The sequence below is a fragment of the Fopius arisanus genome, unplaced genomic scaffold (assembly GCF_000806365.1).
Source record: "Fopius arisanus strain USDA-PBARC FA_bdor unplaced genomic scaffold, ASM80636v1 scaffold00003, whole genome shotgun sequence".
Taxonomy (NCBI): Eukaryota; Metazoa; Arthropoda; class Insecta; order Hymenoptera; family Braconidae; genus Fopius; species Fopius arisanus.
In genome coordinates, this window is record NW_011887742.1 from 1,185,366 (window position 1) to 1,205,218 (window position 19,853).

At 42.4% G+C, this 19,853-nt stretch overlaps 1 protein-coding gene across 5 annotated transcripts; it reads left to right on the forward strand.

Moving 5' to 3' along the window:
• The first annotated feature begins 414 nt into the window (after positions 1-414).
• Positions 415-19,805, forward strand: stan (Protocadherin-like wing polarity protein stan). 5 transcript variants are annotated; one of them, XR_892400.1, is made up of 5 exons: positions 415-613; positions 8,451-11,463; positions 11,602-18,165; positions 18,491-18,580; positions 18,689-19,805. XR_892400.1 is itself a non-coding variant. In XM_011309108.1 (5 exons), the coding sequence occupies exons 2-5, from the start codon at positions 8,519-8,521 to the stop codon at positions 18,754-18,756; spliced, it is 9,600 nt and encodes a 3,199-aa protein (XP_011307410.1). In that variant the 5' UTR covers positions 415-613; positions 8,451-8,518; the 3' UTR covers positions 18,757-19,805. The 5 variants fall into 5 exon arrangements, 3 of the variants coding, with proteins under 3 accessions (XP_011307410.1, XP_011307432.1, XP_011307419.1); XR_892401.1 differs by having other exon boundaries at positions 18,673-18,742; XM_011309108.1 differs by having other exon boundaries at positions 18,574-18,580; positions 18,673-19,805.
• The last annotated feature ends 48 nt before the right edge of the window (positions 19,806-19,853 follow it).

A 19,853-nucleotide genomic window follows, 5' to 3' on the forward strand; every position in this document is an offset into this window, starting at 1 on the left:
GTGTCTGTCCGTCAGCCGACTCGGTACCTGCCTCAGTAGCAGTCCCACTGTCAGAGAGATCAGTTGATGGGGTGAATGTAATTTTCTGCGTTACGAAATTGATTTTGCTTTTTATTATAAAATTTTGAATTTTCATGCTCCACTATGGGGTCACTCAAACCTCTAGAACTCTAGAGGTACACTCTACTTCAGTCAATCCTCTTTGACTTTGTAATTATTACCGATGAAGGAATGATGAGGACGCCCTCTTGGATTCAAACCTCAGGAAATAGTAGACATTCTACCAACTGCTCCATCGATATACACGAGGTTCATTGGAGCGTGTGGGTCTCCCCAACAGGACGTCCCCATGTGTGTGAACCATCCCACGATCTATAACTATAGTATAGTGTTGGACGCCGTTCAAGTCACAACTGTTCACAACTCAGTGTCTCGTGAAACCGCGGTTCCAAGTGACTCCTTTTTTTTTTTAACACCAACTCCCTAATTTCCCCCGGAGTGCCAAATTCAGTGATTTCACCGAAACGTTTAACCCTCACTGTGGTGAAAATTCAAGGATTAATTAAGGATTATTCGGAGGATGTGACAGGTCCACGACGACCTTGGGCGTACGGTGAGTGACCCTTTTCAATAGCATCTTATCTTCACAAGTACTTGAACATTTCAGTCCTCTTTGGTACTTCACGCACTTTCCACCGTCGATTCACACACGGGGAATAAACAATTAGACTATTCTCCGATGGTTTTATTAGGACAATGTCGGGATAGAGAGACAGGAAATTTCACCGGATTCCCAGGTCGTACAGTTTTCTTGGTTTCACGTGGAATCATTATTTTAAACTGAGAATGCAGGAATTTATTGTTGAATTGCCCTGATTATCAAGTTCTCAAAGTGTTATCTACTTTTAATACAGAATTTTGCGGAATCTGCATTCTCCCTGGACTACAAAACATGAAATTGCGTACATTACACTGTGAAAACAGTTTCTCTTATTCTAGTATACCACTATTCAAGACCATTCCGTAGAAATAGATATTCTTCAGGCAAAATGCAACATCTGTTATTTTCGATAGCAGTTCAATAGCATTTTCATTTTTTAGTCGACGATTGAGGTCTCTCGGATTACGAAGAGACTATTATTACATTTCGTAATCTAATTTTTAAAAATTGTTCTTTTCAAATTCACATATTACTGTTATATTACTGAAACAACAAATTCAGTACAAAACCATTTCATACAATTTATTCCTCCTTTTACTTCAGGTTTTATCTTTGTGTTCAAAAAGTCAGAGCAGTAGACTCCATCCTTTCAGCGGATTATTTAAAATTGGTCTCCATCTTGTCTCACTCTAAGTGAATAATGAAGGAACCATGAATTTCCAGGTGAGACGATGGAATTATTTACGCAGGAATGATTATCGTTTCGATACGGGAATAATATCGTCACTGCTGAGAGAAAGAGGTTTATACGGTATGAAGGAGGAATACCGTGAGTTAGAATCGAGATGCAATAGGAACTCCAATTCAGAATGCGGAAATTCTGGACTGAAGTGCCTTTTTTCTTCCCTGAAGAATGCGATATCGCGATCTTTCACCGTTTAATCAAGAATATTAATGTACAATGCTTGTTTATTCCAAGGGTGATCAGTCTAGCATTGAAACCATTGATGTTCATGAAGCGAGAAAAAGCAAGCACTTTGCAAACCAAACAATTAAATCAGTCGTGAAGTGGCCGAAGGCACTGCATTATTTATTTAGTTGTTCTTTGGACTCAAATGTTGTCGACAATATCTCGATATAAAAACGATTATAATCAAAATTGCAGTGTCTTCTTTAAGTTTGAAGATTCTGTAATTTTTGTATTTTTGTTTTCGTAACTCAGTGCTTAAATAATTCCTTTGGGATCAACAATGGTATTGTCAATGTATTTACCGTTTTCAAGATAACAAATGGATAAAAAATGGCATGATTTCTTTCAAGAAAGTACTACCTTTTGAAATAATACATTCGTATAATAATTCGTCTGTTCAACAGGCATTTTCTATTCCTTCACTCCGACTTTTTTCACTCCTTTTGAAGCGCAGAAATCTATGAATAATGAGAATTTGTCGAGTTTATGTGCAAACCCAGCCCACAGGCTATCCCATAAATAATCATTCATCTGTTGCTAGTGCTGTGAGAGTTCAGATGGATTTACAACATTAGTTGCGTGTTTATTGGTTTACCGACTGCGTAAATATCGACTTACGATCGTTATTAAATCATTACCGCAGGTGGAGATGATCCGAACATGAAGGATAAATTCTTTACCGCCTTTTTTATCGCTATTTTTCGCTTTGATCACCCCCGGATGAAACTTATCCTTCTAATCCATCGGCAATTCAATTTCACAAGTGGTCTTGACTTCGGCCGTCTCTCCTTTTATTTCATCGATGTTACAAACGATTAATCGAACTTTATCAAACCGAGGGGTATGCAACTACGATTTTCAGTCACGCAATAAAATCCAAATAGAAATCAAAAAAATAGTTACAAAAATGCAGGTTCTGCTGACTAAATAAATAAAATTACATACATTATCTATTTTTTCCAAATCATCCAAGTATGATAAATTCATTTCCATCTATTAAACAGTTTAATATTTTTTTCAATTTAATAAAACTTTATAAATTGAATTCCTAACGGAGAAGAATGGCAGGGAAATTTTACTTGAGTTTCGAGTGAAAATTGAAACGATAAAAATTCTATAAATTTTGAATAATTAAGACGAAAGTTTTTAATGAACTCACTAGGTGAGTTCACGACACATGGAGTTGAGTTCGACAACCCATTGTTAGTCTTCGGGATCGATAAACCTGGTATATACTGAGTCGATGGCATCAACGTGTCTATGTATAAATAGGGTGAGGGGTGGACCGGTCACGGGGGTACGTATCTCCAAGAGGGGGTGAAGGGGAGAGAAAAAAAAAAAATTCAGATGTACACGTGCCAGCGAATAGGGACTCGTGTTTTTCGTCGTGCTACCGTGGTAAATCGATATTCCAGAGGGGAAAAACAACCCCCGCTCACTCGCCTCAATCTGCGATACATGAGTCACTCACCCTTGTACTCTATCCGCGCCCTAAGATGAGCTCCAACTTCAACCCTCCACCAGAGGGTGTGCTATTCTTTCTTTTCAAACGGTTTTTCTTAAATTAATGAGAGACCACTGAAATAGCTCCAGACCTCGCTGATTCCGTGATGAGTTCTTCAGGGGAGATGAATTTCCTGAGAGTGTATTCAAGGGCTAGGAAATCGGGGGAGAAATCACTTCTGGGGTTTATGGACCTAAAGTTTTTTCAGAGGCTCTTTATTCCTAATGGGATCTCCAATCTAGGGGACGGTATTGATAAAACATTTAAATTCCAAATAAAAGAATCTTTTTTTTTGAAAATTTTAGATATTCTAATATAAATTTAAAAAATTATTACTTATTCCATTATCCACGGTTTTAATATTCCGTATCACGGAACGAATTTATAGCCAATTAAATTCGCCAGAAAAATTTGTACTCTCGAAATAATAATCCTCCAATTAATAATCAAGTTTTACTGCTCCTAAATCAAACATTCCGCAACCGATTTATTCTCGGTGTATCCTGTTTATCGAGGGACTAGTCATTGCGGTAATCAGTGAACCACTCGGTTGGAAAATAAAGAAGGAATTCGTGCTGGGATCAATGGAAATCCCTGGAAATGTGATGATCAATGGGTTCGCATCTAATACGTGTGAAAATAGTAAAGTTCTTCCTCATCTGAGTGTCAATGTCATCTCTATTAAATAAATAAATATAACATCGCCGGGATCTTGATAAGAAAAATATTTCTCCTTTTATATTTCTACTTCACGTTTGATTTTATTTTTTTTTATTACTCCTATTTCCAATACTGAAGTACAAGTGAGATTAACGATCGAATGAACGATTTGTAAAAAGAAAAATGGATAGCAACTTTAATGATTCAATAAAATTAATTGATATTATTAATAATCATTACTTTAATTGTTATCGCTGACATTTCATTCCGTTTTTCCTATTTTAGTTGAAAAAATCGCGGAACAAATTGGATTTGATTGACCCAAATTAATCAGTAGGTACTTGCATCGGAAAAAATCACTTCAAAAAATAACAGAAACTAACAGTATCGATGCAATCTTACTGTTACTTTCTTTTTTTGAGTGACTGTTCCCTTCTTCTAATCCACATCAATAGATATAAGCAAATAGAAAAAAGAAGGAATTGTTTGCATATTTTATATCTCTCACAAAGGCATTGAAGTACAATATCAAGTGACAATAATTGCAAATGGAATGAAGTTCTACGGTATCAGTCGAGTCAAATGGTTTCACCGTAGCGCATGTTAAATAAAATCTGCATATATTTTATGAACTTAGAGAACCATGTGGTAAACATATTATTTGAAATAAATGTCGTATAAATTTTGAAGTGTTAAAGGTTCATTGGAGCGAATGTGTTCATCGGTGCGTGTATTACCGATGAACCCAACGGTCTTCTCCCTAATTAAGATGTTTCAAGTATTTTGAAAATTTCCCTGCAGACGCACCAGCCAATAAACAGCGTCGGCCATTGGCTAATTTACGATCTTTAAAGACACCGTTGGAGCGTGAAAAATCGTGTACACATATACACCGAAAACCCGTTTACTTGTATCTCAAAAGTTGAGGTGAATGTGTGGGAACGGGTTCCATAAAATCGAGCGTTCTTCCGTGAAACCTTTATCTGTGGTGAACATCGCATGAGTCCACCATGTATAATACTGCGAGTTGCATTGGGTGGAGGAAGACAAGTGTGTGTATTTAATTTTTTATTTTTATTCTCGTTGGGAGTATGGAGTATGTGCCTTCTTATTCCCCGGTGGGACCCGAGGGGAAGTACGATTGTTATACTCCAAACGGACTCTATGGAAATTAATCACTCCCTCGCAAACATTAACCGATGGCACTGGCAATTATGAGAATTTTTATACTTTCATACCAAGGTTATTCATTGGATTCATTTTCATAATTCAGTACTTACGTTTTCTACGACATTAATAAAACCTTCTAAAATATCCTTTTACAATCGAGTGAACATCACAATTTATAAACCCTCTCGGAATTTATGAACAACTCAAACTGATGCTGAAATAGTTCATGAAAAAATAAATCATTAATTTTATACTCGGAAATCATTACTTCAATAATTTTTTTTCTGATAATGAATTAATGGTTGCGGTGGAATTATTGGAGTAATGGAAAATTTGGATTGTTAAAAAATGGGCCAGAATTTTTTTACAGGACCAATTAATGGCAATCATTGATTTCCAGTTCATGAAATGATTGGAAGTAATTGGAGATGATGTCGGGAATCAAGGAAATCAGTAATCAAGAAAATCTTTGTGTTAAAATCACGGTAACCCTTTGCGTTTTTCGCTTCTCTTGGAGGTGACGCAGTGCGGAGTTATTCCTGGGGTAATTGAATGTTCAGGGGGTAATGGGCATAAACACGATGGGGGGATAATGTCGACGGTCTTTTAGTTGAAGTTTTTTACTAGCGAAAAAAGGGTCTAGATTGAAAATTCTTACGCGTCGCTCGATCCTGAAGAGGACTTTCAATTCTGTCATTACGAAAATAGCAGGAAATGTCCACTGGACCTGAAAAAAACGCCACTAAAAATTTTAATTAATCAATTACCAATCCAAGATTTTTTTTTCAATTTTCAACGCAAGTCGACAATTTCTAAATAAAGTCATCACATAATTATCAAAAGACTCATGTTCGTCAACCGAAATTCTCGTCGATGTCGGGAGAATTTGTCGGAGAATAAATTCCTCTGCGAAAAATGTCAGACCTAATAAAATAATGACTCCTAAACCCAAGTAATTACCGAAATTGGCCACCAATTAGGAACATCAATTGCATCATCAGAATTTTTATACTTTTTCGCTTGGAAATTCGGAGTTTTAATTGAGGTGGATGGAGGATTTTCAGGTTTACCAAGAGACGAAGAGAGGAAGAGACGAAGAGACATTTAAAATTCCGGAAATTTATACATTTCGCAATGAAAAAAAAAATCTTAATCGTCGGCTCATGCTTCATCCGAAAAATATACTGATTTTTTTTTTGCTTCCTCAGGTAATAACAGGTGAATTGAAGGCGATTGAATACCTCACGCACTCTTTTCATACCCTCGGCCTTGGTATGAAACAGAGGACTCGTTTTCACGTGAATAGTTATACCGGGTGTCTCGGTGCATCTCGAGGATAGATACTCTATCGTTTCAATCTACCTTGGAAGAAAAAGTGTAACAAAGAGGATCTGGAGAAGGGCCCCGAGCGTGTCGGGTAGCATTTGAAAAGGGTCTCGTACGTCCCAAGGGACTCCGACTGGCTTCGATAATTGGTAGAACCGGATTCCGTACAAGTCTTGAGGATCTTCTCCTCTCTCTTCGTTGCATTGTAATTAATAGCTCTTGGGTAGATTGGCGGGCCAAGTTGCACGAAAATGATACCTGAAGACCCACACCAACTAAATGCTCCGATCTACTCGATTAAATCACTCTGGGACATTGTGTTTAGAAAAAATTCCTTTCTCACTCCTGTTTTTATTACATCTTCAACTTTTATTCGTTTTTCGGTCCATTTAAATTCCTATTCTTCACACTCGACATTTCTATTTTTCCTCCATCCAAATCATTCTTCTATTCTCCAATTATAAAAATTGTTGAAAAATGGTCAACATAGGAGCGGAATAATTTATTTATTGTATTTCAGGGGGATATAATAAATTATGATAATTTTCTGCGAATTTCGTGAAAATCATTGAAATTTTTTAATTGAAAAAAAATCATAATTGTGAATAATCAAAATCGTATATTCTGTTTTCAGAATAATTGAACCAAATTATTGAATGTTTTTTTATTATCATTTTTTAATGCTTTGAATGATGATATTTTTTTATTTATTTATTGTCAACAGCAAGAAATGAGAAAATTATGAAAAATTAGGTGAAGATGAACAATCCGTTGGGTGTAAATCATTGAAATTATTTAATTGAAAAAAAATCATAAGTTTGATTAATTAAAATCGTTTATTCCGCTTTCAGAATAATTGACCCAAATTATTGAATATTTTTTTCTTGTTTATTGTCACCAGCAAGAAATGAGAAAATTATGAAAAATGAGGTGAAGATGAAAAAGCCGTTGGGTGTATAGCTCAACAGCCATGAAAACTTTGAAGAATTAATTACTGGGTGTAATTGGCAGAAGATTGTGGGGATAAGGTTTGTCTCAGGAGTAAAGTGAATTTTTCATTCTTGTGTCCCTTGAAAGAGGGGTCTTATACGTGACCAATGGGATAGCAGAGATCGGTAGTAGCTCGCGTGCCAGCAAGACTGGTCGATGGCTCTGGCTTTCTGCAGTCGTTTATACATTTTTTATCTCTTTCCCCTTTTCTTTTCTCCTCTCTTCTCTCGCTACTCAACATGAGTTTCCTCCGGTCAACTACTCTCACGATCCCCAGGTATCACGAGACCGGTGGAATAACAAAACGACCATGGGGAGAACCACGAGGAGATACTTATTGGACTAGGCGTTTTTCCCCTCACATCCATTTCCTCCGCTGTTTACTTTTTGCCGGATTCAACCGTGAAATATATCGCATAAAGGCAACGTTGATAAACTATCAAACACCGGGCATCAAGAGATTGAGAATCATCAATTACGTGATGACAAATTACCGGGTTTAATCCATAGAATACCTGGAATCGGAAATTTTCATCTTCACGGAAATTCTACACATTTTTTTTTTAAATATTATCACTTCAAAATATCTTACGACTCGAGTTGTCACATTACATCAACCACTAGAGTATAATCCCCATTCACACCGATGGAGAATTCCGGTTGGGATTTACAGGAAAATGTTGGAAGATATTTGAGGTGTTTTATGGGTCTGGAGGTGTAGTCAACCGTAAAACTTGACTTCTTTGATTTCTCTATTCCCCATATGCGTAAATCTCGGGGACAGATGCTCGCAGGGGGGAAATTTCTTTTTTAAGCTGAAGAAGTTTCTGACAAAGAATTCAATACCAAAAAAAAGTTAGACCCCATATCATTTTTTAAATTAAGTTATACTTTGGAAAAAAATTACTCTTGTAGTCTTTGGCATGGGGATTAATAGAAGCGAGTGAATTATCTCGGGGAATTATGCAATTTCCCAAATTAATAAATTACTTGAACCAGCGAAAAGTTCATCAAACCAATTTTGATGAATAGCTGGTTTAAGTCAATCTGGGTCATAATGTAGGGCAGAGTAATTCTAGAGTAATTCCCTGTCCCATTGTCAAAAGAATTTTCTAAACTAGGCGAGGAAATAACCCATCGACTAATCCAACAATTTTCTCATGCTCCAGATCGCTCACAATGCCGCCATCACGTTAGCCCACCACGACACCCTCGAAAAAAATGTTAAGCCTGTGATATGGTGAGGACAATATGGATGCTCTCCGTGGCGTGTCTGCTAGCGGGTCTAGCGCACGTTGCGGAGTGCTACCTGGCAGTATTGTCCTCGACCCTGGGCCCAGGAGCCCTGATTTTCGAGGCAGGTGTCCCAAGGCTGGGAGGCCGTCGAAAATACGAGGCATCCGCCCACACGGCGCGTTTTGCCCGAAAACTCCTGAAGGTTCACCCGCACAATGGCCGAGTGACTTTAGCAAGACCCCTGAACTGCGACGGACTCCAATACCCCCGGCTCTTCACCTTTCACATAGATTCAACCAGCCAGCGCCTTGGCCGTCCAAATATTGACTTCTACAGTCTACCCCTTCGAATCCTGATAACAGGATGTGGCGGTGAGAATCAGGATCTTGCAGCGACCAAGGGCTGGATGGCAGAGACACTGGCCTCTTTCGCAATGCCAACACCTGACAAATTCACAGAAATCTGTTTGCGTACTTCGCAACTTGTCGCCTCCCTCCACGACTTTCTCCCAGAAACGGTTGTGAAAGAGTGCGATATGAGATGGGGAGGAGTTGCCGACTCACGATTTTTAATAGAGGGCTCAGGGGGTGATCTGGTGTCCTCGTCAGAGCAGTGTCTGATCGATCCCATGTGGAAGATCGCTGTCTCCATGACTCTGCGATGCAGTACAAATCACTTGGCAGATGCCGAGCACCGCCTCAAGATCATATTCCATCATCAGCAACTGGATGATGATGATTTGGGAAGACGTGTAAGACGAGAACTCCGAAATCGTTCGCCCTTCTTCGAGCAGGGTCTCTACACAGTTGCTGTTGAGGAGGAAAAAGAGCCCGGTGAACTTGTCACTGTTGTTCGCGCAAGAGATCCAGAGGGTGGTACTGTTCATTACTCTATGATGTCTCTTCTCGATGCTAGATCCGGTGCCCTCTTTCTACTCGATTCAACATCTGGAAAAGTAACAACACGCGCTAAACTCGATCGGGAAAGTGTCGACGTACATTATTTCAAAGTACTGGCTGTCGACGACTCGTTCCCACCGAGAACCGGCACAACTACACTTCAGGTCAATGTCCTAGACGCTAATGATCATGCACCGAGCTTCGAGTGGCCGGAGTACGAGGCGCCTATTAGAGAGAGTGTGCCATTAGGCTCTACTGTAATCGCGGTTAAAGCAACAGACAAGGATTTCGGTCGCAACGCAGAGGTCGAGTACTCCATAGTTTCAACAACTGGCGGGGGAATGACATCGTTGACTGAGGACTCAGCGACCTTCCGAATTGATCCAAAATCAGGTGTCGTTACCACCAGGATGTCCCTCGATAGAGAAAAAACTGACGTCTACACAGTGATAATAAATGCTGTGGATCAGGCGCCCTCTCCAGCCACGCGAAAAACAGCAACCACTACTCTCATCGTTAGAATCCTTGATGACAATGATAATTATCCTCAATTCTCTGAAAGGTCTTACTCAATAACAGCCTCTGAAGACATGGACTACACCGTCAATCCCGTGATAGCGCGAATTCGAGCAACAGACGCTGACACAGGTGCCAATGCAGCGATAAGGTACGCCATAATAGGTGGAAACACTCAGAACACATTCTCTATTGACTCGTTGAGTGGAGACGTGACTCTGGTGAAACCACTGGACTACGAGACAACAGATCTGTACAGAATAGTAGTGAGGGCGCAGGACGGGGGTTCCCCGGCTCGATCAAACACCACTCAACTGCTCGTTCATGTTCAAGACGTCAACGACAATGCACCGAGGTTCTTCACGAGTCTTCTCCAGGAGACAGTCTCTGAGGGAGTGCCCATTGGGCATTCCGTCGTTAAGGTGCAAGCCTATGACGGCGATAAGGGGCTCAATGCCCTCATAAAGTACTCCATTGGGGCTAGGGACTTCTCCGGGGCATCCACTGAGAATTTTCCCATCGCTGTTAATCCTGAAAGCGGATGGATTCATACCACAAAGCAGTTGGATAGGGAGCAGAACTCCAGATATCAGTTTACGGTAGTTGCCACGGATTCTGGGGAACCCCCGAGATCCGGCAGCGCCACTGTCGTTCTCACTGTTACCGATATCAATGACAATGATCCAACCTTTGAACCTAGAAATTACGAGACCGTTGTCTCTGAGGATGATCCACCTGGCACGTCAGTGGCACTCGTCACTGCCACTGATCCCGATGAAGATGCAAAGATTCATTATGATATAACAGCGGGAAACACCAGGGGACGGTTCTCCATTACTTCGCAGAATGGTGGGGGTCTCATTACGGTTGCTCAACCCCTTGATTACAAGCAGGAGAAGAGATTTGTGTTGACGGTGACGGCCTCGGACTCGGGGGGGCGTGCTGATACTGCGTTGGTGTACGTTAATGTCTCGGATGCCAATAATTTCGCGCCAATTTTTGAAAATGCACCGTATTCCGTCTCGGTGTTTGAAGATGCGCCGATCGGCACTACAGTCTTGGTAGTCAGTGCAACGGACTCTGACGTGGGGCAGAATGCACAGGTGACCTATAGTCTCGGCTCCGATGGCGATGGACTTGAAGCCGCTGAGTTTACCATCAATCCCCAAACCGGGGCCATCACCACCACTAGACCATTGGACAGGGAGCGCTCCTCTGGGTATCTTCTGACGGTCACGGCAAAGGATGGAGGTGTTCCATCCTTATCTGATACTACTGACGTTGAAATTTCTGTTACCGATGTCAATGACAACGCACCCGTTTTCGATGCTGGACAGTACACCGGCACTATTCTTGAGGATGTCGTCGTCGGCACGAGTGTTGTCAAGGTCTCTGCCACTGATGCTGATATGGGGTTGAATGGTAGGGTGAGATATACCCTCGAGGATGATGGTGACGGGGCCTTCGCTATTGACTCCACCACTGGCATTGTCAGGACTGCTAAACAACTCGATCGAGAATCGGTTGCCAGGTAATGATATCATCGTATCTGTAACAGATTATTTGTATTTAATTATAAATTTCATCGATTATTATTCCGTTCTCTCTTTTTCATAAACATTTCTCTCTGTGCAATTTTAATAAATATTATTGTCTCGAATCTTCCCAGATATACCTTGAAGGCCGTCGCCGTGGACAGAGGTATCCCAGCGCTGTCCTCAACAGTCCCGATAATAATCAAGATCCAGGACGTCAACGATTCACCCCCCGCCTTCGAGAGTGACAAACTCATCCTGTACATTCCCGAGAACTCCCCAGTCGGCTCAACAGTCGGTGAGATTTACGCTCACGATCCAGACGAGGGACTCAACGCCGTCGTCCAGTATTCAATAATTGGCGGAGAAGACGCCAACAGTTTCGCCCTAAATACAGCCCAGGGGGCAGATCGTGCCGAGCTCGTCACCCTTGAAGAACTCGATTACGAGTCCACCAAAAAGAAATTCGAACTCTTCGTTCGTGCCTCCTCCCCACCACTGCGTTCTGACGTTCTTGTCCAGGTAATGATAACAGACGTGAATGACAATGCCCCAGTCCTCAAGGACTTCCACATTATCTTCAACAACTTCAAGGACTTTTTCCCTACAACTTCAATCGGACGAGTGCCGGCATTCGATGCCGATGTGACCGACAAGCTAACTTACAGCATTCTAGCTGGTAATACCGCCAATTTGATAACATTAAACAGAACATCCGGCGAGATAAGCCTGTCACCTCAATTAAACACTAATGTAGCCCGAGTCGCTACCATGGAAGTCTCAGTATCGGATGGAGTTAACGAGGCCAAAGCCACGATGACCATGTCCATACGATTGATAACAGATAAAATGCTGCATAATTCGATAACAGTGAGATTAGACGACATGACGGTGGAGGCATTCCTCAGTCCTCTCCTCAATTATTTTATGGATGGTCTAGCTGCAATAATACCCTGTCCACGAGAGAATATATTTATATTCAGTGTACAGGAGGACACAGACGTGCAATCGAAAATTCTCAATGTCAGTTTTTCAGCGAGAAAAGTCGAGCCTGGAAATAACGACGAGTTCTACAGTCCCCAGTACCTACAGGAGAGGGTTTACCTCAATCGGGGAATCCTAGCGAGATTGTCAACGCTCATTGTTCTTCCATTTGATGATAATCTCTGCGTTAGAGAGCCCTGTCTCAATTATGAGGAATGCGTGACAGTCCTGAAGTTTGGCAATGCCTCGGGTTTTGCCAGTAGCAATACTGTATTGTTTAGACCGATTTATCCAGTGACGACGTTTTCCTGCGAATGCCCGAGAGGATTTACTGGGAGTAAGGAGGCTTATCTCTGTGACATGGAGGTCAATCTTTGTTATTCAAACCCCTGCACCAACGGTGGCACCTGCCAGAGGAAGGAAAGTGGGTACACCTGCACGTGTGGAGCGAATTACACTGGAACCAACTGTGAGGTTTCTATAAATACTGACAGCTGCACGTCGGGGATATGTCAGGGGGGTGGACAGTGCGCTGACAGATTGGGTGGTGGGTTTAGATGTGAAAGTTGCTCGATAAGTCAGGACAGTGCCACTAATTTCTGCGAGCTCAGGGCGAGGTCCTTTGGCCCCACAACATTCCTCACTTTTGGATCGTTGAAGCAGAGGCACCGGCTTCACATCAGCCTGAAATTCGCCACTGAGGCACCCGAGGGATTGCTACTTTACAATGGACGGTACAATGAGAAGCATGACTTCATCGCTTTGGAGATTGTCAACTCGAAGGTGCAATTCAGCTTCTCTCTGGGGGATGAGATTACCAGAGCTAGGGCTGAGATACCAGGGGGAGTTGCCGATGGCCAGTGGCACAAGGTTGAGGTGGTCTACATCAACAGAACCGTTACGATTGCTCTCGATGAATGCGATATTTCTTTAGCCTTGAGGTATGGAGACAGATTGGGAAAAAAGTGGGCGTGTGCTGGGTCTGCAGAGCAGATCCTCGAGCCCCGATGCAATTCCTTCACCGAGACTTGTCACAGATTTCTCGATCTCACTGGACCCATGCAGCTGGGAGGTCTACCAGCTATTCCTTCAGACTTTCAGGTTCATAATAAGGACTTTGTAGGGTGCATCAAGGATGTCTACATCGATCACAAATTTGTGGATCTTAATTCTTTTGTCGCTGATAATGGAACGACTGTGGGGTGCCCTGAGAAGAGGGCATTCTGTGATTCGATGCCCTGTCACAATGGAGGGACCTGCAGGGAGATCTGGTCTGGATTTGTGTGCGAGTGTGAGGAGGGCTTCGCTGGGCCTCAGTGTAGCGACGAGGTGGGGAAGCCCTGGAGGTTTCACGGGGATGGGGTTTTGAGTTTTAATCCTCTTTTGAGACCGATTCAACTGCCATGGATGACTGCTCTCAGTCTCAGAACGCGGGCTACTAATGCATTCGTTATGAGCATTCAAATTGGACAGAATAGCTCGGCATTATTCTCCTTGAGAGAGGGCCGATTGGAGACTTCTCTGGATGGTGTCGATATTATTAAAACACCTACACCTATTAATAATGGCGAATGGCATAGGTTAGAGATTATCTGGCAGTCTGGTCATGTCTCTCTGGACATCAATTATAGGAATAGACCTCTGATTTCTCCTTTGCCTGCGAAACTTCAGGGGCTGTACGTGGGGAGGATACTCTTGGGGGGTGGGGATCCCTCTGTGAGTGCTGATACTCCCTTCTTCGATGGATGCCTGCAGGATCTGAGGATTGGCACCAATCAGAGCATTCTCCAGAGACCCACAGCTCAGGAGAATGTGGGCACAGGTTGTCTTGCTGATGACGAGTGCAGTGTTACATGCCCTCAGGAGTCCATGTGTCTCACCAGGTGGCAGTCCTCCGAGTGTGTCTGTAATTCAGGCAGGATTGGAGATCAGTGCAAGGGAATTTGTGAGGTGAATCCCTGCCACAGTGAGTCAGGACGATGTATCGAGGATTCTGGTTTAAAAAAGGGATACAAGTGCGAATGTAATAGCGAGGAATATTCTGGAGAGTACTGCGAAGTCAAGGTGGATCAGCCGTGTCCTGCCACGTGGTGGGGTGCACCGGTCTGTGGACCCTGTCATTGTGATGAGACTAAAGGGTACAATCCTTCTTGCAATAAGACGACCGGTGAGTGCTACTGCAAGGAGAATCATTATCAACCCCCTGGGCAGGTTGAGTGCATTCCCTGTGAGTGTTATGCCACTGGCAGCTATGGACCCAGGTGTCATACTGAAACAGGTCAGTGTAGATGTCGAACTGGTGTGATAGGGAGAGCCTGCACAGACTGCCCAAATCCCTACGCCGAGGTGACGCTTCGCGGCTGTGAAGTAGTGTACGATGGGTGCCCCAGGTCATACTCCCAAGGGTTGTGGTGGCCACGCACAAAATTCGGTATGAATGCCATTGAGGACTGCCCTGGGCCTGCCGAAGGCAAATCGTCACGTTCCTGTGACGATAAACTCGGTGGCTGGCAGCCCCCAGATCTCTTCAACTGCACCTCAGAGGCCTTCATCGAAATTCGCTATCAACTCGGTGCTCTGGAAAATGGAGATCTAGCTCTCAGTCGAGATGTGGCAGTTAAAATGGCTAAAGACCTTCACAAAGCTGTCAACATTACCAAGTCAATGTACGGTGCTGATGTTCTAGTCACTGAATCATTATTCATAAATTTATTACGATACGAAGAGAGTCTAGCTGATCTCCATCTCACGCACAACCAAGACAAGGATTACGTGCCACACCTGGTGGCTATTGCTGGAGCAATCCTGAGGAAAAAACACTCTAGCAATTGGGAGAGGATTTATTCCCTGAATGGCGATGCACCTGATAAAATTTTAGACGCTTTGGCGAGGTATTTGAAGATCGTCACTGGATCTCAGCACAATACTTTTACCGATCCCTTCGAAGTCGTCGATTCCAATGTTGTCATGGGGCTAGACACTGTCACATCAGAAAGTCTCTTTGGATACGAGGCTATAGAGGACGAGGAGGATAAATCTCTGTCGACGGCAAGGCCCTCCGAGGCTGACAGACGAGTTGTCCTTCCTGACACATCTGCCTTTTTATCGAGCCCAGCCCATTTGGGACCCTATATCAGTTTCCCCAAGTATAATAATTACATGGCAGATCCCAATAGGTTCGATCCTTACTCAAAGATCAGAGTTCCCCTGAGGCTCCTGGGGATTAAGCCTCTTCCCCAGGGGGATATCAATGATATCGAGCCTGATGACACTCACAAGGCTGTCTTGAGTTATGTTCAGTACAAGGAGCTGGGAGCTATTCTACCAAAACGATTCGATGACTCTGTTAGTGTGAGATGGGGCGTGGAGGTTGCTGTTGGATCCCCTGTGGTCACTGTGTCCGTTCTTGTACCCTCAGAGAATGGCTCCAAGGCGTTATCAGGCTCTTCCTTGAATTCTCCCGTTCAAATTCAACTCTGGATCATCGAGGACGATGGCATGAAGCTCCGGGCGAATCCGCAGTGTGTCCACTGGAGTACAGCCCGGGGGATTGGTGAATGGTCTAGAATAGGCTGCACCACTGAAACAGAGGAAGTCGACTCATCAGGGCGTCAGATGGTAAACTGCTCCTGTCAGGGAGTGATCCTCCAAGTGAAGAACCTCCAGCTGGCGACCTTCGCGGTTCTCACGGATGTCCTGGATCTCGAGTACGTACCAGAACCGTCACTCCTCGAGGACGTAACCAGCTACAGCTCCTTCCTCCTCGCTCTCCCCCTCCTCCTCTCAGCTCTGTTAATTTTAGGACTAATCCGCGGGGGAGAGACCAACTCCAACACAATTCACAAGAATCTCGTGTTCTGTGTTTTCTCAGCGGAAATTTTGTACCTGGTGGCATTAAAAGCCCGAGGTCCTCTCGTTTCCAACGAGTTCCCTTGTAAATTAATAGCAATTGGATTACACTACACTTGGCTCTGCGCTTTCGCCTGGACTCTAGTCGACTCTATTCATCTTTATCGAATGCTGACGGAGATGAGGGACGTCAATCATGGACAGATGAGGTTTTATTACACCGTGGGGTATGCAATGCCCGCGATAATCGTAGGTTTAACGATCGGAGTGAGAGCTGATCAATATGGGAATTTTTATTTTTGCTGGTTATCGATCTACGAAACTGTCGTTTGGTCGTTGATCGGACCTATTTGCGCAGCGGTACTGATAAATTTCTGCATTCTCATTATGTCGGTGAAGGCAGCTTTCACGCTCAAGGAGCACATCATGGGATTTGGTAATCTGAGGACCTTGCTCTGGCTATCAGTGGCCTCTCTACCACTGTTGGGCACCACCTGGACTCTCGCTGTGCTCAATGCATCTGAAAACTCTCCAATGTTGTCGTACCTCCTGAGTATTGCTGTTCTCGTGCATGCGGCATTCAGTCTCATTGGATACTGCTTCATCAATGGAAGGGTAAGGAGGAATTTGTATCTGAGTTTATTGAGCTGTGTGGGAAAGAAAGCTCCTTTACTCGAGGCGAGTGTCGCCAATGGGAGCAGCAGTCAAAATGTTAATGGCCAGTCCAGATCGGCACTGGCATATGCCTCATATTCTGGCACTGATGCGTGCAGAAGGGTTCACGTTGGTGTCTCCACTAGTAGCACTACCTCGAGGAGCACCAATAAAACTGGCTCCAGCCCCTACAGGAGTGACGCACATCTCAGGCACACTAGCACGAGTACTAGTAATTATAATAGTGATCGGGATCCCTATGTCACCAGAGCACATCATGCTAATCTCCATGTCCGTCAAGAGAACAACGAGCCCCGAGGAATTCGAAGAGACTCAGAGTCAGACTCGGATGGATCCCAGGGAGGTGGAGGTCGAAGTCTGGACCTGGCGAGCTCCCACAGTTCAGACGATGATGAGGTGACCTCGAGGTCCCACAAGAACATGGGAGTCTCCAATCAACAGCCAGTGTCTCACAGCTACCTCCCCAACATCCATCCAACATCCGGTGATCACTTGAATATCCTCTGTTCAAACTCTGAACTCTTCCCCAATATAAAACCGATCTACGCCCCTCGCTGGAGCTCTCAACTACCCGAGGCATATTTACCAACGAACGTGGATATCAGGGGTAGTCAGTGGTCTGGGGGCACCATCTCCGACAACGAAATTGCCTCCAATAAGACTTCGAGCCCCAATCCTCTTCCCTATCCCGACATGAACTCCCCTCAGAAGCTGGAAGAGAATTGCTCTGAGGGGGAGGAGAAGACTCACCACATTGGCGAAAAGTACCTGTTCCCTTATACTGCTGAGGAAGATCACACCGTCTCTCCTACTCCTTACATGCTCTCCATGAGCTCAAGGATCCTTGGGTCCAGCCTGAGTCATCACTCGCAGGGATCCCATCATGACAATCACAGTGGGTCTGAGAGATATGGCAGTTTGAAGAGGGGCACCAGCCTCCATGGCTCTCATCATGATAATCTCAGTGGATCTGAGAGGTATGGAAGTCTTAAAAGGGGCAAAATAACGTCCAGCATTCTCGATACTCCGGAGTATATTCTACCGATGGGTGGAAGAATTCTGGGGACTTCTCTCAGTCATGATCTACATCATACTGGAGAACTCGCTGCTCTCAGAGCACAGCATCAACAGCAGCACCAGCAGCAGCACCAGCAGCAGCAGCATTATGAGCAAACAATCACTGAGACCGAGTGAGTTTTATTTCATTTTTGAAAAAAATTGCGTTAAACTAACTGGTTATCCTTAATTGCATAATAATTGAGGATTGACTTGAAATTCATTATTAGAATTAAATTTTAATCTCAATTCTAATATTATTCCTTTATAAATAACTTCGAAACCGATGAGAGAACTGGAATTTTCCAATTTTCTTCTATAATTTTACGGAAAAAAATTGAATTCACTGGTTCTATTAAAATTCATATTTTTCCTTTCATTTGCAAAAATAATGAACTTTTTTCCTGGTTTTTCTTTTCGTTTTCCTCTTTTTGTATTTTAATGAAAAATGCTTCTAAGGTGGGGTTGGAACATTCTGAGCTAACAGTATCTTTTCTCTAATAATCTGCTTACCTGGATATGGTGATGGCTATCAACAACAGTGAAGAGGTGAGATAATCCTTATGCATTATCTGGATCCCCCAAGTCCCCCCCACAAGATGCAAGTAATATCCCGGACTCTCCACACTTTTTCAAATCAGTATTACCATTTTTCAGGAAGGATACTAACGCCGAGACACCGGTTTGAGAGACTCCGTCTACAAGGAAATTACCGTACAAACTGAAATACCTTAAGGCTTAGCCTTTTTTACATGCAATTTTACAAAAAAAAAAGCAAAAAACAAAAAACAAACAAACAAATAAACAAAAACCTTAGAAAGTTATGAATAGAGGCTGAAGAGAGATAATTGAATATTTTAAGTGGCCATTACTGTACTTGAAGAAATGGAGACAAACTTAATTTAAGCCATATGTAATTCATTAGTCTGTATGTGTGAGTGCCTGTACGTAAGCCTAAAAGATGCTTTATTTCCTAAATCCTAAATCGGTGTATCTAGCTTTCTTGCGAATTTAATTAATTACTGACTGGGTGACAGAGCAATTGTCGTTAATTAAATTGTCGTCTAATGATTTTATAAATAAGTATTAATAATAAGTGACTACTGCGACAATTGCAATGACTGGAGTAGCCCAGTAAATGATCTCTCTTTGCTCATTTCAAAATACTCGTACTTAATCTATAATTGTCTATTCCCTAATCAGTGAATTCAGTATCGTGCAATGTAAACATTCCACACACTTTTTTTTTATCATTCTTTTACTCAGATTTTATGTATTTCTTAAGTTTTTTTACAAATGTTTTTATGATTTTTTTTTTTATCCATTTTTAAAGTGTAATTTTGTAAAGCCCAGGGTGACAAATCCTAGAGCTCCATAATACTCAAGATTTTTGTATATATTTATACGAAGAAACATGACAAAATACATAATTTATATATCCTAATCTCAAGACTATCGTTCAATACATTGACCTTAGAAGTTTGTTTTTAAAATTATCATCGACTACCAGCAAGAGACTTTTCATTTCTATTTTTTCATCGCTTGGAAACTATAAATAAATTACAAAAAATAGATTTAAGGGATGACTGGGATACAATGATTGCAATAAAAAAAAAAAAATATAATCTAGGGTTTTCGTATTAAATTAATTGTGAAGTAGAACAGGATAAGTCAAATTATCATTTCGTTTCGCTGATCTGGAAATTCAGTGAATAGGAGAATTTTTAATGAACTGACTTCATAAAAAATCTGCAATCTCATGTAATTTAGAGCCTCAAGACAATCCACAAAAATCATCTCATAAAAATTAAATGATCCTGTT